The 22727-nt window shown below is 51.0% G+C and overlaps 1 protein-coding gene across 10 annotated transcripts in view; it reads right to left on the bottom strand.

The window, feature by feature from the left end:
* LOC138248977 (zinc finger protein 773-like) overlaps positions 1-22727 on the bottom strand; it is a 302908-nt gene that overhangs the window by 39837 nt on the left and 240344 nt on the right. For 5 of the 10 annotated variants that reach the window (XM_069203038.1, XM_069203029.1, XM_069203035.1 and 2 more), the window contains one exon: positions 914-1027. The exons of 1 other annotated variant lie outside the window; for it this stretch is intronic. In XM_069203038.1, the coding sequence (XP_069059139.1) occupies positions 914-1027 (114 nt within the window). The remainder of the gene's footprint in view (positions 1-913; positions 1028-22727) is intronic. 4 more of the 10 variants (XM_069203039.1, XM_069203031.1, XM_069203033.1 and 1 more) reach the window with 2 other exon arrangements.

Raw genomic sequence — 22727 nt, 5'->3', positions numbered from 1 at the left:
AGTTGCAAATTCCAACTATGCATGGAAGATGGAAAGCTACTGGCAACAATGATGTGGATTCTCAAAGGTTCTGCAAAGTCTAAAGTGGTGTGCAGCTAGTTAGGTGAGGCAGACTCTTTCTCCCCTTTGACTAGAGCAGATCCTTTTGAGACTTAGAGGAGTAAAGATCTTTGTATTCTTTCTTTGGCTGACTGGTTTTATGCTACGCACATCTCTCTTGCAGAACTTCTACTGAGGCTTCTGTTATGTTGAAACTTTTGATTGTAGCACCTTTGGCACTCGCTGAAAACATTGTATTACAGCTGACCCCTCCATCTCTGCCTCAAAGTGCTCCCTTCCTTACTATTTACATGGTGTTTCTTGTAGGAATGCGGCAGCTTTTCAGCTGAGTCTGTATCAGTCCTGGTATGTTCACCTACCTGCCGTTTTAAGGCCAGTAGGGAATCATGTGCAGGTTTTTATGTAAATTATGTATTTATAGGAAATACACTGAGTAATATTTACTTACTCAGCAGCAAAGCTGTCAAATGACGAACAGGAGCTCCTCCTAAAGGCTAAAGAAACCTGGTCCTTTTGAGAGCTGAGCTAGGTCTAGCAGCGCCAAACTTAAGATGATGCTATTCAGCATACACAACTCTCCTAAGTCGAGTTTCTAGCGCCATTTACATGGCACAGCCAACAAGAAACCTTTGTGCACAAAAAAAAAACTTTACAAAGGTCACCTCCAGTTTTCTAATCATTCTCATATGTAAGATTTGCTTGTATGTCTATATGTACAAATTGATCTTTTCATATTGCCATGGTTCCACAATAATTATTTTTTTCATGAGTGAACTGTTTACTATTTAACAGAGGTTGAGCGACCACCCCCAATGTGTACAATATTGCAATACATGTTGTTTTTTGTGCTCACCTGTAGTTCTTTTCTCAGGCTCTGACGTCTTCTGTAAACTTATTTCCTCCTCTGGTTTTGTGCTCAGTGAGAACACAGCTGTAATAACTGGAACTTCTGGAACAAAGAGGTACTCTATATATATGTTTGTCCAAAAAAATAAACAGATACAAAACAAAAAATTAACAGCTATCTACAGAAAGGCTGCAAATCATGGAATGTTGAACCAGCAGGTGAGTGGGTTGGAGCAGCGTAAAACAAAAATTCGTTGTGGACAAAATCATACAAAATATACAGCTCCATTTTTCAAAATCTAGGGACACAAGCTTAGATGCCTTCAGCAGCCATAGTGGTGAGCGTGTTTTTTATTCTAAAAACATGCAAATAAAGGCATTTATCTCAATGACTTTCAGCTGGTCTTTCACACTTCAGCCTTAGTGGATTAAGGGGCTGAAGGCAGGTGGGGTCTGTGCTCCCTCCATCTCTGAATGTTAAATCTGGCTAAGACAACAATCGACCGTGATGCAACAGGGACATGAGATGGATGGTGACATACACAGACCTCCAGAACTTGGCCTGCAGCCAGGGTACAGTGCAGGCCATCTTCTTGTTATCAGAAAAACTTAGGGTATTGGACTGCTGTTAAGGACTGTACTTAATGCACGTCAGAGCTTTGTCAGTCAGAGCTGAAGCATGTCTTTGCTCCACAGAGTTTAATGCAGGCATTATACACAAGACAGCAGCCCTGCTTCTGCATTTCAATTTTTCTGCTGTAACAACCAGCAACTCCCTTATCATGTAGACAAACTCACCATCTTTGGTGGTTCTTGGCACACCTGCAGCCGGGAATATTAGCGTGTCTGTCCTTATTTGGTTTCTTATTGTTAATTTATAATGGGACGCGTTAGAGGTTCAATAGACCTTTTGACTATGCTTAGAGTGATTCCACCATAAGACCCAAAATACAATACAATTACAACATCATAATCAATAAACATTAACATACATATCTCTGGACACAATGATTGTCACGCACCATAACCCATTTGGTCATGAATAATCACACCTTTATGTAAAAGTTAGAACGTTTATTTCCCTAAATTAACAATCTAATGTCATGTAAATTAGTCTCAAAACCACATGGTATACATACATAAAGAACACCGGTTGACCAAATCTAAAGAATCTCAGTTGAGGTAACGCATTGATAATTAAGCATTCGAGAGTCACAATACAGATCAAAAGCAAGAACTGCGCAATGGAAACAACAGACATCTAGATTCAGCAAATGAACAACATCAGCATTTCCTGGGTCTCCCTACCTAACCTTTTGATTAGAATGGCATGTCTGGGCTTCACACAAAACAATTTTAGTCAAAGTTAATTTGGAAAACATCTAGCTATGGCTCTATCAAATAGCGGTTGGTACCTAGGAACAAAGAACAAACTTCCAACAAGAACAATAGCATTTTGTTATACCTCTCCTTATATGGATCAGCAAGCTGCGATTATCTTCGTCAGTTGGACATCAGTTTAGTCAGCATCAGCAACGGACATTGGAAGGCAATGGTTCAGAGACACAGGGGACTCTAAATTATCTGAACCATTTAAGAAGCAAATCCTAAGGGATCAGCATTCAGCATTAAAGTTTAAGCAATAAATCGAAGATAGAAACAAAGTCATCAGGAACTGTTCAGCTCCTCAGACAGAAGAAAATGAGCCTCCCCTCCTCAATGCAGCCGGGCTAAGTTCAAATGTCCTAAAGAACTTCCCACCTTGTCATTGCTCAGAACATCGAACATTTACAGTTAATCCAATAGGATTAAACTCCAAATCTAAGACATAACTAATCTGTCTTTTACATGTCGATGATTGGCTCCTCTTCTCCTATTCCCATCTTCAAACTCGTCAGGTTTCCTTTTTGTAGCGATCCGTACTCCACTCAGTGGATCCATTGTTAGCTCCTTGGAACATCGCTGTCTCACGCCTCAACCTACACAAAGTAACAAATCCTAATACAGGACATTCTAGCAGGCAGTTCTCAAGAGAAAGTTAAATAAACTTGCAAACCTTTGGTCAACACAGTGTGAACAAAACATATCTATTTCTCTGAACATACTTTTCCATGCTTTTATTAAACAGTGCAGCTTAATAAAGAGGCTGTGCAGACTAGGCCCAAACATTGCTAACTTAAGGCCTATAATTATTAAGCAAAATACATAATGTAACATCATTAATATAACACACTACTATAATTTCTAAATGAAAACACTTCAATTAATATTATTATTCATTTAATAAAGACACTTTACTTTTACTCATCATGACATTGGCGGTAAATCCCGCTTACCGCCACAGTGATGGCCATAAATATACCGCCGCAGTAGCGAATATCCGTTCTCCATGTTATAACACACACACACACACACCAATTCAACAGAATACTGCCACATACACAAATCAGCCAACCCAAAGGTCAGTGTTAAAGTGTCAGTACCAACACCCATACCGTTACGCCAACATAACAATGCCCACCACATCATGACCCACTTATCACCATGGCGGACATTCAATGGCGTTAAACCATTGGCGGTACACACCGGCGCGCTCAGAATGGACACCCAAATACTAAACTACACAACATTGGCTAATACCAAAAGCACACACCTGACACTGATACACACACCACACCCACCCACCCACAGCACTATAAAACACACACACGAATTACCCACAACCCTTTACGAATACAAATTATTGCCACCAGACTGACACCAAGACCACTGCGAGAACTAGACACAAACACCACATACACCCATACATCTCTCACCCACCCCACTTCACACACCCAACCACAGTACACAACACCCACACACTTACACACACCACACAACACCCATGTCAAAGGCACCCCCGTTTCACAGATGAGGAGTTGCGGGTCATGGTTGATGAAATAGTCAGGGTAGAGCCACAGCTGTTTGGAACACAGGTCCAGCAGATCTCCATTACCAGGAAAATGGAGCTATGGTGGAGAATCGTGGATAGGGTCAACGCCGTGGGACAGCATCCAAGAACAAGAGACAACATCAGGAAGAGGTGGAACGACTTTCGGGGGAAGGTACGTTCTGTGGCAGCAAGGCACCAGCTCGCCATACAGAGGACTGGCGGTGGACCCCCACCTTCTCTCCTACAGCTCACAGCATGAGAGGAGCAAGTCTTAGCAATACTGCATCCTGAGGGACTCACTGGAGTTGCCCGAGAACTGGACACTGGTGCGTCAACATTTACTACTTATCACCCCCCACGCCTGCATGCAATCTCACCCCCTCACTCTCACTCCCATCCTTCTACTCCATCCCACACACTGCATCTACACATCTGACTAACCCCAGTGCCAAGCCCTGCATGCGATACAAATGCACGGACAGCCCTCCCAGCCCTGCATGTACACCCATTACAAAAGCATGCACAGCATGGAGAACTAACAATCCCACAGTACACCACCATTCACAAACAAAGGTGGCAGGACAACAGCAACGATAGAGGGGAAGATAGGGATGAACAATATGTCACAGACATGAAGCATAATACATCACTTACATCCCCAAAGGTGCCCCAGCCAATCACAGGACAGGAGGTGCCACGACTAACCAGTCCCCCAACAGAAGATGCCCCCAGTGATGACAGTAACTCTGGACTTCAGGATCTGGATGAACTACCTGGCCCATCAGGGACAACTGGTCAGTCGGTCACCCCAGCGCACTCCCAGTCACCCACAGAGCCTCCCCATCAGTATCCAACACCACAACACCCACCCAGCGTCCCCACACCTCTGTCCCCAGGACACGACAATCAGCAGTGTGCCCACCTGTACAGGGACCCCAGTCCACACCCAAGACAATCAGGGACCTGGGGTCAGTGGCAGTGGGCACACCATTCAGGGGACACAGGCACAGGGCAACAGGGACACTGGGAGGACAGCTGTGTGCCAGGGGGATGACAAGCTCAGGGAACCGACTCACCAGGAGGCACTCACCAATGTCCTGGGGGCCTACCAACAATCCCAGGACACGATGGGCCAGATATTAACAATATGCAGGAGAACAAGCGGCTGCAGGAGGAACACCATCAGGAGATCAGGGAGGACTAGCAGGCTCTAACACCACCATGATCGCCATAGTAGGGGTGCTGGCAGACATGGCCAACATCATGACGGAATGGACAGCACACCAGCAGGCCTCCACCACTAGCCAGTCTACTGACCAGCCCTCCACTTCCGCTGCAGCTAGTGGGCAGGAGGCCCCGCCACAGGACCCACATGCCACCAGCACCCCTCCCCCTGCTGAACGTGAACCACCCCGCAAACGTTCTCTGCGACCCAGACAGAAGCCAGAGACACTTTCCAAGACCAAGACTACGCCAGGAAATGAAATTCTCCTGATTGTCCCTCTTGTGTCCCACCCTGTCACCTTGTCCACTTTGAACTGCCTTTGCACCCCTTCCTATGGCCCCTCGGACACTGGACCTGTGCTACAAACAGACTGGAACAAAACCTTGACTTTCCACTACCATCACCCCATTCCATTGCACTTTTCAGTCAATTATTTGCAATACAATAAGCACCCTCGAACACAATTTGAGCTGCACCATTTTATGTGTTGAAAATTTACATTTATGGGAACAGTCACATCTAGTCCAAATGATCTGAACACTGTGATAGCATACAAATAATGACCTCTAGCTGTCTGCAGTAAACACATCAGGACACTGTTCTCATATCACCAACATCTGTAAAAGGACAAGCCATAGGTGACAGTAAGTTGATATGCAAAGGAAGTGAATGCCTTCATGTTACAGCCACACAGAAATCATCAACAGTCAGACTAATGGTCAGTTCCACTGTCTCACCTGTGTGTCATTGGAAGTATTGACGTATAACTTATGTTCTGCTGTCCTCTTCCTCATCCTCTGCCTCCTCATCCTCATTGTCCTCAGTGTCCACTGCTGCCACAGAGTCATCTTCAGTCCCCACCTCCTGCAGAAACGGCACATGTCGTCTGAGGACCAGGTTGTGCAATATCTGGCAGACCTTCTTGGTGAGCAGCACAGGGATCCACCTGTCAGATGCAGGCATCTGAACCTGGCCTTCAGGACGCAGAAGGTCCTCTCAATTATTCTCCTGGTTCGGTAATGTGCATCAATATAGCGATTCTCAGCCCCTGTTCTGGCATTCCTCACAGGGTTCAGGAGCCACCATAGTTTTGGTTAGCCAGAGTGACCTACAAATATTGAGGGACAACATTTAGCCTTACACAATCCTATGGGGATAACACTTGAAGGCAACACTGACATAAAGTGGGTGGGGACTCTGGCTCAAATATTAGCCACACCCTGTGTCTCTGTAGTTGGGCCATCACATTTTGGATGATGCTTGTCTTATCCAGGTGGCTGGTTGACACCTGTTCGGTATAAGTCAATAAGGACGCTCAATGAAGGACCACACGCCAATTATGAATACAATTTAGCTTTACTAGAATTTCAGGTAAATGCAGGCATTCAGCACATCAACAATAGTGGAATAAGAATAGCAATGAAAAGCATCTATTCATGTATAGGTACTGTGAGAAAGTAGCCTCTTTCTAGCCTTGTTACCCCCACTTTTGGCCTGTTTGTGAGTGTATGTCAGGGTGTTTTCACTGTCTCACTGGGATCCTGCTAGCCAGGGCCCAGTGCTCATAGTGAAAACCCTATGTTTTCAGTATGTTTGTTATGTGTCACTGGGACCCTGCTAGTCAGGACCCCAGTGCTCATAAGTTTGTGGCCTATATGTGTGTGTTCCCTGTGTGGTGCCTAACTGTCTCACTGAGGCTCTGCTAACCAGAACCTCAGTGGTTATGCTCTCTCTGTTCAAATTGTCACTGACAGGCTAGTGACCAATTTTACCAATTTACATTGGCTTACTGGAACACCCTTATAATTCCCTAGTATATGGTACTGAGGTACACAGGGTATTGGGGTTCCAGGAGATCCCTATGGGCTGCAGCATTTCTTTTGCCACCCATAGGGAGCTCTGACAATTCTTACACAGGCCTGCCACTGCAGCCTGAGTGAAATAACGTCCACGTTATTTCACAGCCATTTTACACTGCACTTAAGTAACTTATAAGTCACCAATATGTCTAACCTTTACCTGGTAAAGGTTGGGTGCTAAGTTACTTAGTGTGTGGGCACCCTGGCACTAGCCATTACGCGCGTGCACTACATATAGGTCACTACCTATATGTAGCTTCACAATGGTAACTCCGAATATGGCCATGTAACATGTCTATGATCATGGAATTGCCCCCTCTATGCCATCCTGGCATAGTTGGCACAATCCCATGATCCCAGTGGTCTGTAGCACAGACCCTGGTACTGCCAAACTGCCTTTCCCGGGGTTTCACTGCAGCTGCTGCTGCTGCCAACCCCTCAGACATGTTTCTGCCCTCCTGGGGTCCAGCCAGGCTTGGCCCAGGATGGCAGAACAAAGGACTTCCTCTGAGAGAGGGTGTTACACCCTCTCCCTTTGGAAAATGGTGTGAAGGCAGGGGAGGAGTAGCCTCCCCCAGCCTCTGGAAATGCTTTCATGGGCACACATAGTGCCCATTTCTGCATAAGCCAGTCTACACCGGTTCAGGGACCCCTTAGCCCTGCTCTGGCGTGATACTGGACAAAGGAAAGGGGAGTGACCACTCCCCTGACCTGTACCTCCCCTGGGAGGTGCCCAGAGCTCCTCCAGTGTGCTCCAGACCTCTGCCATCTTGGAAACAGAGGTGCTGCTGGCACACTGGACTGCTCTGAGTGGCCAGTGCCATCAGGTGACATCAGAGACTCCTTCTGATAGGCTCCTTCAGGTGTTGCTAGCCTATCCTCTCTCCTAGGTAGCCAAACTCTCTTTTCTGGCTATTTAGGGTCTCTGTCTCTTGGGATTCCTTAGATAACGAATGCAAGAGCTCATCAGAGTTCCTCTGCATCTCTCTCTTCACCTTCTGCCGAGGAATCGACTGCTGACCGCGCTGGAAGTCTGCAAAACTGCAACAAAGTAGCTAAGACGACTACTGCAACTCTGTAACGCTGATCCTGCCGCCTTCTTGACTGTTTTCCTGGTGGTGCATGCTGTAGGGGTAGTCTGCCTCCTCTCTGCACTAGAAGCTCCGAAGAAATCTCCCGTGGGTCGACGGAATCTTCCCCCTGCAACCGCAGGCACCAAAAAGCTGCATTACCGGTCCGTTGGGTCTCCTCTCAGCACGACGAGCGAGGTCCCTCGAATCCAGCAACTGTGTCCAAGTGACCCCCACAGTCCAGTGACTCTTCAGTCCAAGTATGGTGGAGGTAAGTCCTTGCCTCCCCACGCCAGACTGCATTGCTGGGAACCGTGACTTTTGCAGCTACTCCGGCCTCTGTGCACTTCCGGCGGAAATCCTTTGTGCACAGCCAAGCCTGGGTCCACGGCACTCTAACCAGCATTGCACGACTTTCTAAGTTGGTCTCCGGCGACGTGGGACTCCTTTGTGTAACTTCGGGTGAGCACCGTTTCACGCATCCTCGTAGTGCCTGTTTCTGGCACTTCTCCGTGTGCTACCTGCTGCTGAGAGGGCTCCTTGTCTTGCTCGACGTCCTCTCTCTCTCCTGACGCAATTTGCGACATCCTGGTCCTTCCTGGGCCACAGCAGCATCCAAAAACGCTTACCGCACGATTTGCAGTTAACAAGGCTTGTTGGCGGTCTTTCGGCGGGAAAACACTTCTGCACAACTCTCCACGGCGAGAGGGATCCGTCCACCAAAGGGGAAGTCTCTAGCCCTTTTCGTTCCTGCAGACACCTCAGCTTCTTCTGTCCAGTAGAAGCTTCTTTGCACCCACAGCTGGCATTTCCTGGGCATCTGCCCATCTCCGACTTGCTTGTGACTTTTGGACTTGGTCCCCTTGTTCCACAGGTACCCGAGATTGGAAATCCATTGTTGTTGCATTGTTGGTTTGTGTCTTTCCTGCATTATTCCCCTATCACGACTTCTTTGTCCTTTGGGGAACTTCAGTGCACTTTGCACTCACTTTTCAGGGTCTTGGGGTGGGCTATTTTTCTAACCCTCACTATTTTCCAATAGTCCCAGCGACCCTCTACAAGGTCACATAGGTTTGGGGTTCATTCGTGGTTTGCATTCCACTTTTGGAGTATATGGTTTGTGTTGCCCCTATCCCTATGTGTCCCCATTGCATCCTATTGTAACTATACATTGTTTGCACTGTTTTCTAAGACTATACTGCATATTTTTGGTATTGTGTACATATAACTTGTGTATATTTGCTATCCTCATACTGAGGGTACACTCTGAGATATTTTGGCATATTGTCATAAAAATAAAGTACCTTTATTTTTAGTATAACTGTGTATTGTGTTTTCTTATGATATTGTGCAAGTGACACCTGTGGTACTGTAGGAGCTTCACTCGTCTCCTAGTTCAGCCTAAGCTGCTCTGCTAAGCTACCATTATCTATCAGCCTATGCTGCTAGACACCCTATACACTAATAAGGGATAACTGGGCCTGGTGCAAGGTGCAAGTACCCCTTGGTACTCACTACAAGCCAGTCCAGCCTCCTACAGGTACACTAAAAAGAGCATCTATGTATAGGTATGAGCAAAGAGTTCATTGACAGAATAAGAATAGCAAATTAAAAAAAAGCATCTATTTATATATAAGTACAGTACAAAGAGCATCTATGTATACATCTGAGCAAAGAGTTCATTGACAGATATAAACTTGGAATAACTGTATACCAAAATGTGATACACTACGATGTTCAGGGAGCAGAATATAAACAAGTTGAATACTTCAGATAAGCTTTGATTTACTGCACACTAAATACTGTAGCAGACTCACACTACGATGTTCAGTAAGAAAAAAAACTCTAAACGGGCTGAATTTCTCAGATCATAAACACAGTGCAAGCATAATAATCAATCATAATAATAGAGCAGAGAAACAAAAGCCTTTCATCCCTGGGTGGAACTTAACTTAGTCCACGAAATGCTGGGAAGCCCTCTACCGCCTGCTTGGACCTCTCTCCCCCTCGAGCGTCACGGTCTTGGAACAGCAAAACAGGGAGGCAGCTCTGGGTCTGAAGATGACAGTTTCACAACTCCATCTGCGAGCTTCAATTCCCTCACCGACCTTTCAGTGTTTAAGTAACCTGAAGCTTGGATTCTATCCCCTTCCAGTATTTTCTAGCTATGTTATCGGTACATGTCTCTTGGCTGCCTTGCCATTCCCTGGCCATTGTTTTCATAGCATCTTATACTGTGGTCTCGTTCTCAAGGTTGAGACTGAATCTCCTTCACAGCCTGTTTCTCCCACATGGAGCTGCCAATAAGTTTATCTACGGAATGTCAAAAGAAAACAAGCTTGAAAGCGAACATCGTGAATTTCTTCCACGTTGCTCAGGCTTTGGCAGGCATCACGCTCATCTACACTGTTCAAGCTAATTAACCCTACGCGTCACAATGTCTTCCGCACCTTTCACTATACTGATCAATGCTATTCCTCAGAACAAAGGAGTCATGCACCTACCCGGGATACTTGGCAATGACGTGAAAGATGTACTGGTCCGCAAGGCACACCCATTGCACATTCAATGAGTGGAAACTCTTCCGATTCCTGAACACCTGATCATTCTGGTGGGTGGTGGGGGGGAGGGGTGGACAAACCCAAAATGTGTACCGTCAATGGTCCCAATAATATTGGGTATATGCTGCAGTGCATAGAATCCGGCCTTCACAGTTACCAAATCTTCCACCTGTGGGAAAGAAATGTAGCTGCACATGTGTTTCACCAAGTGTAGGAGGCAGGCCTGGTTTGTAGTGAGTACTACGGGGTACTTACACTCTTCACCAGGTCCAGGTATCCCTTATTAGTGTAGAAGAGGTGTCTAGCAGCTTAGGCTGATAGAAAAGGGTCTTCCCCCTGCAGGCACCAAAAGACTGCATCACTGGTCCTCTGGGTCCTCTCTCATCCTGACGAGCGTGGTCCCTGGAACACAGCAACTCTGTCCAAGTGACTCCTACAGTCCAGTAACTCTTCAGTCCAAGTTTGGTGGAGGTAAGTCCTTGCCTCCCCTCGCTAGACTGCAAAGCTGTGTACCGCGTGATTTGCAGCTGCTCCGGCTCCTGTGCACTCTTCCAGGATTTCCTTTGTGCACAGCCAAGCCTGGGTCCCCAGCACTCCGTACACTATATACATGGCAACAAAAAAACCTGACTCGGGCCGCACACTCCCCTATAAATACAAATTGTACTAAATGGTGGTCAAATACAGTAAACATATTTGTTGCCTAATATGTATACTGAAATAAGAATCAACTTAAGTCAGTAAATGCACACATATAAAAACCTCCTGTGGATCACTCAAAGAAATGTAAGTGTTGAGTGTTTCAATATAATAGATTCACGTACAGTTCTTAATTAATTTAAACCATCATAAAGTTGAAATAAATTATGTTCATTGAGTTAAACGTGGCAAGGACATGTATCAAATGTTTAATCATAAGTGATAATAAAACATTCAAAGGAAAACTGACAACAAAACAAAAAAAACAATTATTCAAAAATCTATACTGATACAATTCACATTTGAACATCTTATTTAACACATATATGGGGTCATTACAACATTGGCGGTAAAAGGCGCTTACCGCCGTGCAGAAGACCGCCAATACACCGCCGCTGCTGCGGTAGACCGCCACAGCTATTATGACACACATCTTGGAATCCGCCAAAATTCAGACACCCACACAATACCGCCACACCAAAGGTCAGCGATAAACATGCGGAAACAAATCCTCCACCTCCACGCCAACAGAAACACGCCCATGCCATTACGACCCACGAATCCACGCAGCGGTCTTACAACCGCGGTATTCCATTGGCGGTACACACCGCTGCGCTCAAAATACACACACAGCTCCAAAACACCGCCACATTGGACAATTACAAATACACACACCTGACACACATACAAACACCACTCCCACACACCCAACACAATATAAAACACACACCCACATCACCCACAAACCCCTACAACCTGAAATTCGGAGAGAAGGCGAGATAGAGAGCACAGCCATTGACAACCCCATCTCACAGAGGCACACAACATCATCACCCACACAACATCCAAGCACAAAACACCACATACCACTAAACTCACCACACTCATCACCACATACACCACCCCACACATCACCCACACCACCCCATGTCACGCCAAAGACACCCCCGCTTCTCCGAGGAGGAGCTCAGGGTCATGGTGGAGGAAATCCTCCGGGTAGAGCCACAGCTATTTGGCTCACAGGTACAGCACACATCAATAGCCAGGAAGATGGAGCTATGGCAAAGAATCGTGGACAGGGTGAACGCCGTGGGACAGCACCCAAGAAATAGGAAGGACATCAGGAAGAGGTGGAACGACCTACGGGGGAAGGTGCATTCCACGGTCTCCAGGCACCACATCGCGGTGCAGCGGACTGGCGGCGGACCCCCACCTCCTCCCCCACAACTAACAACATGCGAGGAGCAAGTCTTGACTATCTTGCATCCTGAGGGCCTCGGAGGAGTCGTTGGAGGAACGGACACTGGTAAGTCAAATCTTAACTATCCCATCCCCACCCTACCTGCATTCTATCACACACCCCCTCCGTCACCCCCTCCCCTATCACCCAAACTCCTCACTAATGTACCCATGACACCAACCACCCATCCCAACCCCAAGCCCTGCATGACACAACTAAGCATGGACACCCATCACTAAAGCATGCCCACTGCACATACCCAGAACCCCCCCCCCCAACCATCAGCACACAAGCCCCCACACAGGAATGCCTGCACTGGGGTTCACGCACACCCAACCATTGCACACCATGAAACACACACATGCAATAATCATGTACTTATACCCCTGCAGTACCCGAAGAAAGGTCACCACACCAGAGGGTCCAGACAACACCACTCCACCCCCAGAAGAGGCCCACAGTGACGAGAGCAGCTCTGCCCTACTGGATCCTGATGACCAGCCCGGACCATCGTGGGCCTCAGGACAGTCGGTTCCCCTTGCCCAGCCACAGCCCAACACCGAACTTCCACCCTCTGGTAACACCAGCACAGCACCCACCCAGCGGGCCCAAACCTCCCTACCCAGGACAGGTCAATCAGCGGTGTGCCCACCACTACAGGGAACCCAGGGTAACCCACCACCCCAACAACAGGGACCTGGGGGCAGTGGTAGTGGGTACATGGTCCAGGGGACGGAGGCACAGGAACACAGGGGAACTGGGAGGGCTGCTGTGCGACAGAGGGAGGACAGGCCAAGGGAACCTACTCTCCACGAGGCCCTCTCCTCCATCATGGGAGCATACCACCACTCTCAGGAGACGATGGCAACGGTCCTGGACAAGTTGCAGGAGACCCTGTGTCTGCAGGAGGAGCAGTATTTGGGGTTCAGGGAGGAGCTCAGGACCATCGGCTCCGCCCTGGGCACCATCGTAGGGGTGCTGACGGACATTCAAAAGACCTTGAGGGACACCGTGGCACTCCAAGGGGCCCCTGACACTAGCCACAACAATTAACTGCCCACCACCTCCGCCGGCACTAGTGGACAGGACGCCCCGCCACAGGACCACCACACCAGCACCACATCCCCTGCAGACGGACAACCACCACGCAAGCGGTCCCTGAGATCCAGGAACAGGACAGAGCAAGATGGCAAGGCCCCCGCCAGGAAATAAGACCACCCTGATTGTCCTCCCACTGTCCCACTTTGTTACCCTGTCCATATTCGAACTGCCCCAGCTCCACTTCCTATGCCCAGATGGGCAGTGCACCTGTGAGACTAATAGACTGGACTCTACCATGGACATTCCTCCACCATCACCCATCACCATCTTACAACCCCCCATCATTTTTTAGCACTTAAATAAACACCCTCGAAACACAAAAAAAACTGGATTCAGTCTATGATTTGGAACTTTGTATTATCAATTACAGTGTCATAATGGGTTACCCATTGGAAGGCTAACATACCAATGTCACACATCACAAGCCCTTCAAGGATGCAAGCAGTTGACACGTAGGTTACCACACTTGTGAAACTGAAATGGAAGGGTACAACTCAGTTAACAAATAGTGAGTGAAATGTAGGTACAGGATAGAGGTACAGGAAGTTAATGTAATGTAAAACCTGAAAATGTACTCACCTGTGTTTCACTGGAAATATTGCTGTATGACTGACTCCCTGTTGTCGTTTTCTTCTTCCTCAGCTTCATCCTCATCACTGTCCACAGGCTCCACAGGCTCCACAGCTGCTACAACACCGTCATCTGGATCATCCTCCTGCAGAAAAGGCACCTGGCGTCGCAATGCCAAATTATGGAGCATGGAGCAGGCGATGATGATGTCGCACACCTTCTTCGGTGAGTAGAATAGGGATCCACCTGTCATATGGAGGCCCCTCAACCTGGCCTTCAGGAGGCCGAAGGTGCGTTCGATCACCCTCCTAGTCTGCCCATGGGCCTCATTGTAGCGTTCCTCTGCCCTGGTCTGGGATTCCTCACTGGGGTCAATAGCCAGGAAAGTTTGGGGTAACCAGAGTCCCCCAATAGCCATACACGTTGCTTCTGGAGTTCACCCATCATATCAGGGATGCTGCTATTCCGCAGGATGTAGGCGTCATGCACAGAGCCAGGGAACATAGCATTTACCTGCGAGATGTACTGGTCTGCCAAACAGACCATCTGGACATTCATCGAATGATAACTCTTCCGGTTCCTGTACACCTGTTCACTCCTGCGGGGGGGGGGGACCAGAGCTACATGGGTCCCATCAATGGCACCTATGACGTTGGGGATATGTCCAAGGGCATAGAAGTCCCCTTTGACTGTAGGCAAATCCTCCACCTGAGGGAAAATGATGTATCTCCTTATGTGTTTCAGCAGGGCAAACAACACTCTGGACAAGACGTTGGAAAACATAGGCTGGGACATCCCTGATGCCATGGCCACTGTTGTCTGAAATGACCCACTTGCAAGGAAATGGAGCACTGACAGCACCTGTACGTCAGGGGGGATTCCAGTCGGATGGCGGATTGGTGACATCAGGTCTGGCTCCAACTGGGTACATAGTTCCTGGATTGTGGCACGGTCAAACCTGTAGGTCACGATGACATGTCTCTCTTCCATTGTCAACAGGTCCACCAGCGGTCCACCAGCGGTCAGTACACCGGAGGATTCCGCCATCTTCTCATATGTCCCAGCTGACGGTGCCTAAGAAGGACAACAGCGAAGAAACAGTCACTATTCCTCCAGGTATGTACCAACAGTTACACACAAGAATACACCAGACAATAAAGCCTTCCTGTATGTGTGTTGAGTATAGGCCTAGCTATGTGTGACGCAGTAGTAAATGAAGCCATGTGGGCCCCTAAAATGGCGGCTGCCTGATCTCTAAACTGGGACAATGGGATTGTCGGGTAACTGCGCTGGCGTTGCACACCGTCACGGTAGGCGGTCGTAGACCGCGGCGCACTGCTGCATTGGTTAACATTGGACCCTATGGGTCCCATGAGCCAATGAACAGGTGCGCCGGCGGTGATGATGCGCCCCGCCACGGACGTCACTGCCGCGGACGTCACCACCATTTTCTATCTGTTCACTCACTAGATACCTGACCTTCGACAGGAGAGGACCTACACTGCTAGTGCTGCTGTGACCTCGGTCTGGAAGCGACGATGGCTGCTGCGTCTGGGGAAAGGGCCCCTGCCTTCACTGCACAGGAGTTGGAGAAACTTGTGGATGGGGTCCTCCCCCAGTACATGCTACTCTACGGTCCTCCAGACCAATAGGTTAGTACAGAGGGAGCACGTTGTATGGGCTAGGCCTGGGTGGAGAGGGCTGGGTGGAAGAGGGAAGGGGCCAGAGTTCATAGTACATTAATGCATGGGAATGAATGGGCCACATGGTCAGAGTAGGGAGGGGGCCACTGACATTGACGGTGCAGTTGGTAATGACTGTTCCTCTTCCCTTGTGCATGTCATGTAGGTCAGCGCCCACCAGAAGAGGGACATTTGGCGTGCCATCGCCAAGGAGGTCCGGACCCTGGGGGCCCACCAGAGACGGGGCACCCACTGTCGTAAGAGATGGGAGGACATTCGCTGCTGCTGCAAGAAGACGGCGGAGGCTCAGCTGGGGATGGCCTCCCAACGTGGGAGGGGTGCCCGTCGCACCATGACCCCCCTGATGTTCCGGATGCTGGCGGTGGCCTACCCGGAGTTGGATGGGCGCTTGAGGGCATCACAGCAGACACAAGGGGGTGAGTACAACCTCATTCTGCGGACTTTGCATGCAGTGGAGGGGTCTGGGTGGGGGTGGTGGGCTGTGGATGTCCCTAGGCCAGGGCGAGTTAGGTAGGCAAGGCCCCTCCGTAATGTAGGCCATGTGGCACTCTACTCCACCTCAGCAGAGTGCCAAATTGAGGTATAGTTGCCCCTGTGGCATCCATGTGCGCAGATGTCCACCATTGCCATGTAGGCCATATCCCAGAAATTGCATGTGCTGAGGCCAGGAGCACGGCGTTATGCATGGGGCTGCTGCGTCTGTCTTGTCCGCCAACGGTAGCGGTATGCCATGCACTAAAACTCTCTTTCTTCTGTCTCCCCCCCTTTTTCCTGCTCTCCCTGTCCTTTTGTACATCAGCATCATCAGGTGGAGGTACAGTGGCACCGGAGCACGAGGGAGCTGCATCCTACATGGCCATGGAGGGCCACACCGCAGACTCTGAATGCACCAGTGGGACGGAGGGCGAGGGGAACTTCACGTCGGCCACCGGATCACCAACCAGTGACACAGATTCGTCCTCCGATGGGAGCTCCCTTGTGGTGGCGGCACCATCTGTGCCCCCCACTTCAACAGGTACAGCAGCCACCTCCCCTACCAGCACCGCCCTCCCAGCAGCCCCTCAGCGTTCGCCCCGTGCCCGCTCACCCAGGAGGGTGGGCATCACCTTCGCCCCTGCCCCAGTCACCCCTGCTGCCCTCAGTGAGGAGGCCATTGACCTCCTCAGGTCACTCACTGTTGGGCAGTCTACCATTGTGAATGCCATCCAGGGTGTAGAAAGGGAGTTGCAACAAGGTAATGCATTCCTGGAGGGCATTCATTCTGGTCAGGCTGCCCTTCAGCGAACCCTGCAATCTCTGGCCTCAGCACTGATGGCAGCCATTGTCCCTGTGTCTAGCCTCCCCCCTCCAACTTCCTCCACCCAGACCCAATCCCCTGTACCCCAGCCCATCCCAAGCACACCTACAGACCAGCATTCACACAAGTCAACACACACAAGTAGCTCAAGCAAACATAGGCACCACACACACCACAGGCACTCACACAAGCATCACACCCATACAGACACAGCAACATCCACTGTCTCCACTGTGTCCCCCTCCTCCTCTTCTCCCTCCTCCCTCCCAGACTCGTCCACACACACACCTGCATGCACCACATCTACAGGCACTAGGACTCGCACCAGGACACCCAGCACCACAAGCCGCTCACCTGCACTTACCACCTCCACTGCCATTTACACGTCCCCTGTATCCTCTCCCAGTGTGTCTGTGACGCCCCCTCCCAAAGTACACAAACGCCGGCAATCACTCACCCAACATCCATCCACCTCACGACAGCCTCCAGTACCTGCACCTGCACCCAAAACACCTAAAGTGACACCTCCTACAACCACCTCCTCTTCCTCCACTCCCAGACCCCCTCCAGCTACCCATCCCAGTGTCCGTCAGAAACTGTCCCTATGTCAAATTGACCTTTTTGCCCCCCCAACTCCAATTCATCAGTCCCGTCGTAGTGCCTCAGCCAAAAAGCCTCCAGTACCAGAGGTGCGTGTTCCAGGTTTTTGGAGTGCACCGTCCACCAGGGCAAGCAGTAGGACCCGGAGCCAAGGCACTGGCAGCCCACCCCCTGTAAAGGCTCTGAAATTGGAGAGTGGACGACAGGACCGTCTTAAGACTCCTGGTGGGACAACAAGTGAAATGGGATCGAAGGCGATTGGTGAGTCAGCTGTAACTCCAAAAAAGGTGGGGAAGGTCCCAAGGAAGTCTGCCACCGCCGGAGTCACAGCCCAGGAGGGCCCAAGTATCGTTACTGGTCCAGAAACCACCGCCGGAGTCACAGCCCAGGAGGGGACAGGATGCCACAGCCCCGCTGGCCAATGATGGAACGTCATGCCACACACCAATGCCTAGTGTGGAGATCGGCATGCCACACACCAATGCCCAGTGTGGAGCTCGTCATGCCACACACCAATGTCCAGTGTGGAGATCGTCATGCCACACACCAATGTCCAGTGTGGAGATCGTCATGCCACACACCAATGTCAGTGTCAGAACCGCCATGTCAAAGCACCGCTGAACAGTCCAGAACCGCCATGTCAAAGCACCGCTGGACAGGGCAAAGACCGCCATGGCAAAGCACCGCTGAACAGTCCAGAACCGCCATGTCAAAGCACCGCTGAACAGGGCAAAGACCGCCATGGCAAAGCACCGCTGAACAGGGCAAAGACCAACATGGCAAAGCACCGCTGAACAGGGCAAAGACCACCATGGCAAAGCACCGCTGAACAGTCCAGAACCGCCATGTCAAAGCACCGCTGAACAGGGCAAAGACCGCCATGTCAAAGCACTGCTGAACAGGGCAAAGACCGCCATGGCAAAGCACCGCTGAACAGTCCAGAACCGCCATGTCAAAGCACCGCTGAACAGGGCAAAGACCGCCATGTCAAAGCACCGCTGAACAGGGCAGACCGCCATGCCAAAGCACAGCTGAACAGGGCAAAGACCACCATGGCAAAGCACCGCTGAACAGGGCAAAGACCGCCATGGCAAAGCACCGCTGAACAGGGCAAAGACCTCCATGTCAAAGCACCGCTGAACAGGGCAAAGACCGCCATGGCAAAGCACCGCTGAACAGTCCAGAACCACCATGGCAAAGCACTGCTGAACAGTCCAGAACTACCATGGCAAAGCCCCGCTGAACAGTCCAGAACCGCCATGTCAAAGCACCGCTGAACAGGGCAAAGACCGCCATGGCAAAGCACCGCTGAACAGGGCAAAGACCGCCATGGCAAAGCACCGCTGAACAGGGCAAAGACCGCCATGCCAAAGCACCGCTGAACAGTCCAGAACCGCCATGTCAAAGCACCGCTGAACAGGGCAAAGACCGCCATGTCAAAGCACCGCTGAACAGGGCAAAGACTGCCATGGCAAAGCACTGCTGAACAGGGCAAAGACCGCCATGGCAAAGCACCGCTGAACAGGGCAAAGACCGCCATGGCAAAGCACCGCTGAACAGTCCAGAACCGCCATGTCAAAGCACTGCTGAACAGGGCAAAGACCACCATGGCAAAGCACCGCTGAACAGGGCAAAGACCGCCATGGCAAAGCACCGCTGAACAGGGCAAAGACCACCATGGCAAAGCACCGCTGAACAGTCCAGAACCGCCATGTCAAAGCACCGCTGAACAGGGCAAAGACCGCCATGTCAAAGCACCGCTGAACAGGGCAAAGACCGCCATGGCAAAGCACCGCTGAACAGTCCAGAACCGCCATGTCAAAGCACCGCTGAACAGGGCAAAGACCGCCATGTCAAAGCACCGCTGAACAGGGCAAAGACCGCCATGGCAAAGCACCGCTGAACAGTCCAGAACCGCCATGTCAAAGCACCGCTGAACAGGGCAAAGACCGCCATGTCAAAGCACCGCTGAACAGGGCAAAGACCGCCATGTCAAAGCACCGCTGAACAGGGCAAAGACCGCCATGCCAAAGCACTGCTGAACAGGGCAAAGACCGCCATGGCAAAGCACCGCTGAACAGGGCAAAGACCGCCATGGCAAAGCACCGCTGAACAGGGCAAAGACCACCATGGCAAAGCACCGCTGAACAGTCCAGAACCGCCATGTCAAAGCACCGCTGAACAGGGCAAAGACCGCCATGTCAAAGCACTGCTGAACAGGGCAAAGACCGCCATGGCAAAGCACCGCTGAACAGTCCAGAACCGCCATGTCAAAGCACCGCTGAACAGGGCAAAGACCGCCATGTCAAAGCACCGCTGAACAGGGCAGACCGCCATGCCAAAGCACAGCTGAACAGGGCAAAGACCGCCATGGCAAAGCACCGCTGAACAGGGCAAAGACCGCCATGGCAAAGCACCGCTGAACAGGGCAAAGACCTCCATGTCAAAGCACCGCTGAACAGGGCAAAGACCGCCATGGCAAAGCACCGCTGAACAGTCCAGAACCACCATGGCAAAGCACTGCTGAACAGTCCAGAACTACCATGGCAAAGCACCTGAACAGGGCAAAGACCGCCATGGCAAAGCACCGCTGAACAGGGCAAAGACCGCCATGGCAAAGCACCGCTGAACAGTCCAGAACCGCCATGTCAAAGCACCGCTGAACAGGGCAAAGACCGCCATGGCAAAGCACCGCTGAACAGGGCAAAGACCGCCATGGCAAAGCACCGCTGAACAGGGCAAAGACCGCCATGCCAAAGCACCGCTGAACAGTCCAGAACCGCCATGTCAAAGCACCGCTGAACAGGGCAAAGACCGCCATGTCAAAGCACCGCTGAACAGGGCAAAGACTGCCATGGCAAAGCACTGCTGAACGGGGCAAAGACCGCCATGGCAAAGCACCGCTGAACAGGGCAAAGACCGCCATGGCAAAGCACCGCTGAACAGTCCAGAACCGCCATGTCAAAGCACTGCTGAACAGGGCAAAGACCACCATGGCAAAGCACCGCTGAACAGGGCAAAGACCGCCATGGCAAAGCACCGCTGAACAGGGCAAAGACCACCATGGCAAAGCACCGCTGAACAGTCCAGAACCGCCATGTCAAAGCACCGCTGAACAGGGCAAGGACCGCCATGGCAAAGCACCGCTGAACAGGGCAAAGACCGCCATGCCAAAGCACCACTGAACAGTCCAGAACCGCCATGTCAAAGCACCGCTGAACAGGGCAAAGACCGCCATGTCAAAGCACCGCTGAACAGGGCAAAGACCGCCATGGCAAAGCACCGCTGAACAGTCCAGAACCGCCATGTCAAAGCACCGCTGAACAGGGCAAAGACCGCCATGTCAAAGCACCGCTGAACAGGGCAAAGACCGCCATGCCAAAGCACTGCTGAACAGGGCAAAGACCGCCATGGCAAAGCACCGCTGAACAGGGCAAAGACCGCCATGTCAAAGCACCGCTGAACAGGGCAAAGACCGCCATGTCAAAGCACCGCTGAACAGGGCAAAGCACCGCTGAACAGTCCAGAACCACCATGTCAAAGCACTGCTGAACAGGGCAAAGACCGCCATGGCAAAGCACCGCTGAACAGGGCAAAGACCGCCATGGCAAAGCACCGCTGAACAGGGCAAAGACCGCCATGCCAAAGCACCGCTGAACAGTCCAGAACCGCCATGTCAAAGCACAGCTGAACAGGGTAAAGACCGCCATGTCAAAGCACCGCTGAACAGGGCAAAGACCGCCATGGCAAGGCACCGCTGAACAGGGCAAAGACCGCCATGGCAAAGCACCGCTAAACAGGGCAAAGACCGCCATGGCAAAGCACTGCTGAACAGTCCAGAACCGCCATGTCAAAGCACCGCTGAACAGGGCAAAGACCGCCATGGCAAAGCACCGCTGAACAGGGCAAAGACCGCCATGGCAAAGCACCGCTGAACAGGGCAAAGACCGCCATGCCAAAGCACCGCTGAACAGTCCAGAACCGCCATGTCAAAGCACCGCTGAACAGGGCAAAGACCGCCATGTCAAAGCACCGCTGAACAGGGCAAAGACTGCCATGGCAAAGCACTGCTGAACGGGGCAAAGACCGCCATGGCAAAGCACCGCTGAACAGGGCAAAGACCGCCATGGCAAAGCACCGCTGAACAGTCCAGAACCGCCATGTCAAAGCACTGCTGAACAGGGCAAAGACCACCATGGCAAAGCACCGCTGAACAGGGCAAAGACCGCCATGGCAAAGCACCGCTGAACAGGGCAAAGACCACCATGGCAAAGCACCGCTGAACAGTCCAGAACCGCCATGTCAAAGCACTGCTGAACAGGGCAAGGACCGCCATGGCAAAGCACCGCTGAACAGGGCAAAGACCGCCATGCCAAAGCACCACTGAACAGTCCAGAACCGCCATGTCAAAGCACCGCTGAACAGGGCAAAGACCGCCATGTCAAAGCACCGCTGAACAGGGCAAAGACCGCCATGGCAAAGCACCGCTGAACAGTCCAGAACCGCCATGTCAAAGCACCGCTGAACAGGGCAAAGACCGCCATGTCAAAGCACCGCTGAACAGGGCAAAGACCGCCATGTCAAAGCACCGCTGAACAGGGCAAAGACCGCCATGCCAAAGCACTGCTGAACAGGGCAAAGACCGCCATGGCAAAGCACCGCTGAACAGGGCAAAGACCGCCATGTCAAAGCACCGCTGAACAGGGCAAAGACCGCCATGTCAAAGCACCGCTGAACAGGGCAAAGCACCGCTGAACAGTCCAGAACCACCATGTCAAAGCACTGCTGAACAGGGCAAAGACCGCCATGGCAAAGCACCGCTGAACAGGGCAAAGACCGCCATGCCAAAGCACCGCTGAACAGTCCAGAACCGCCATGTCAAAGCACAGCTGAACAGGGTAAAGACCGCCATGTCAAAGCACCGCTGAACAGGGCAAAGACCGCCATGGCAAGGCACCGCTGAA

Source organism: Pleurodeles waltl, chromosome 8, assembly GCF_031143425.1.
Source record: "Pleurodeles waltl isolate 20211129_DDA chromosome 8, aPleWal1.hap1.20221129, whole genome shotgun sequence".
Lineage (NCBI taxonomy): Eukaryota > Metazoa > Chordata > Amphibia > Caudata > Salamandridae > Pleurodeles > Pleurodeles waltl.
Note: the sequence above shows the minus strand (reverse complement) of the source record. Positions and strands in the feature narration are given on the sequence as shown.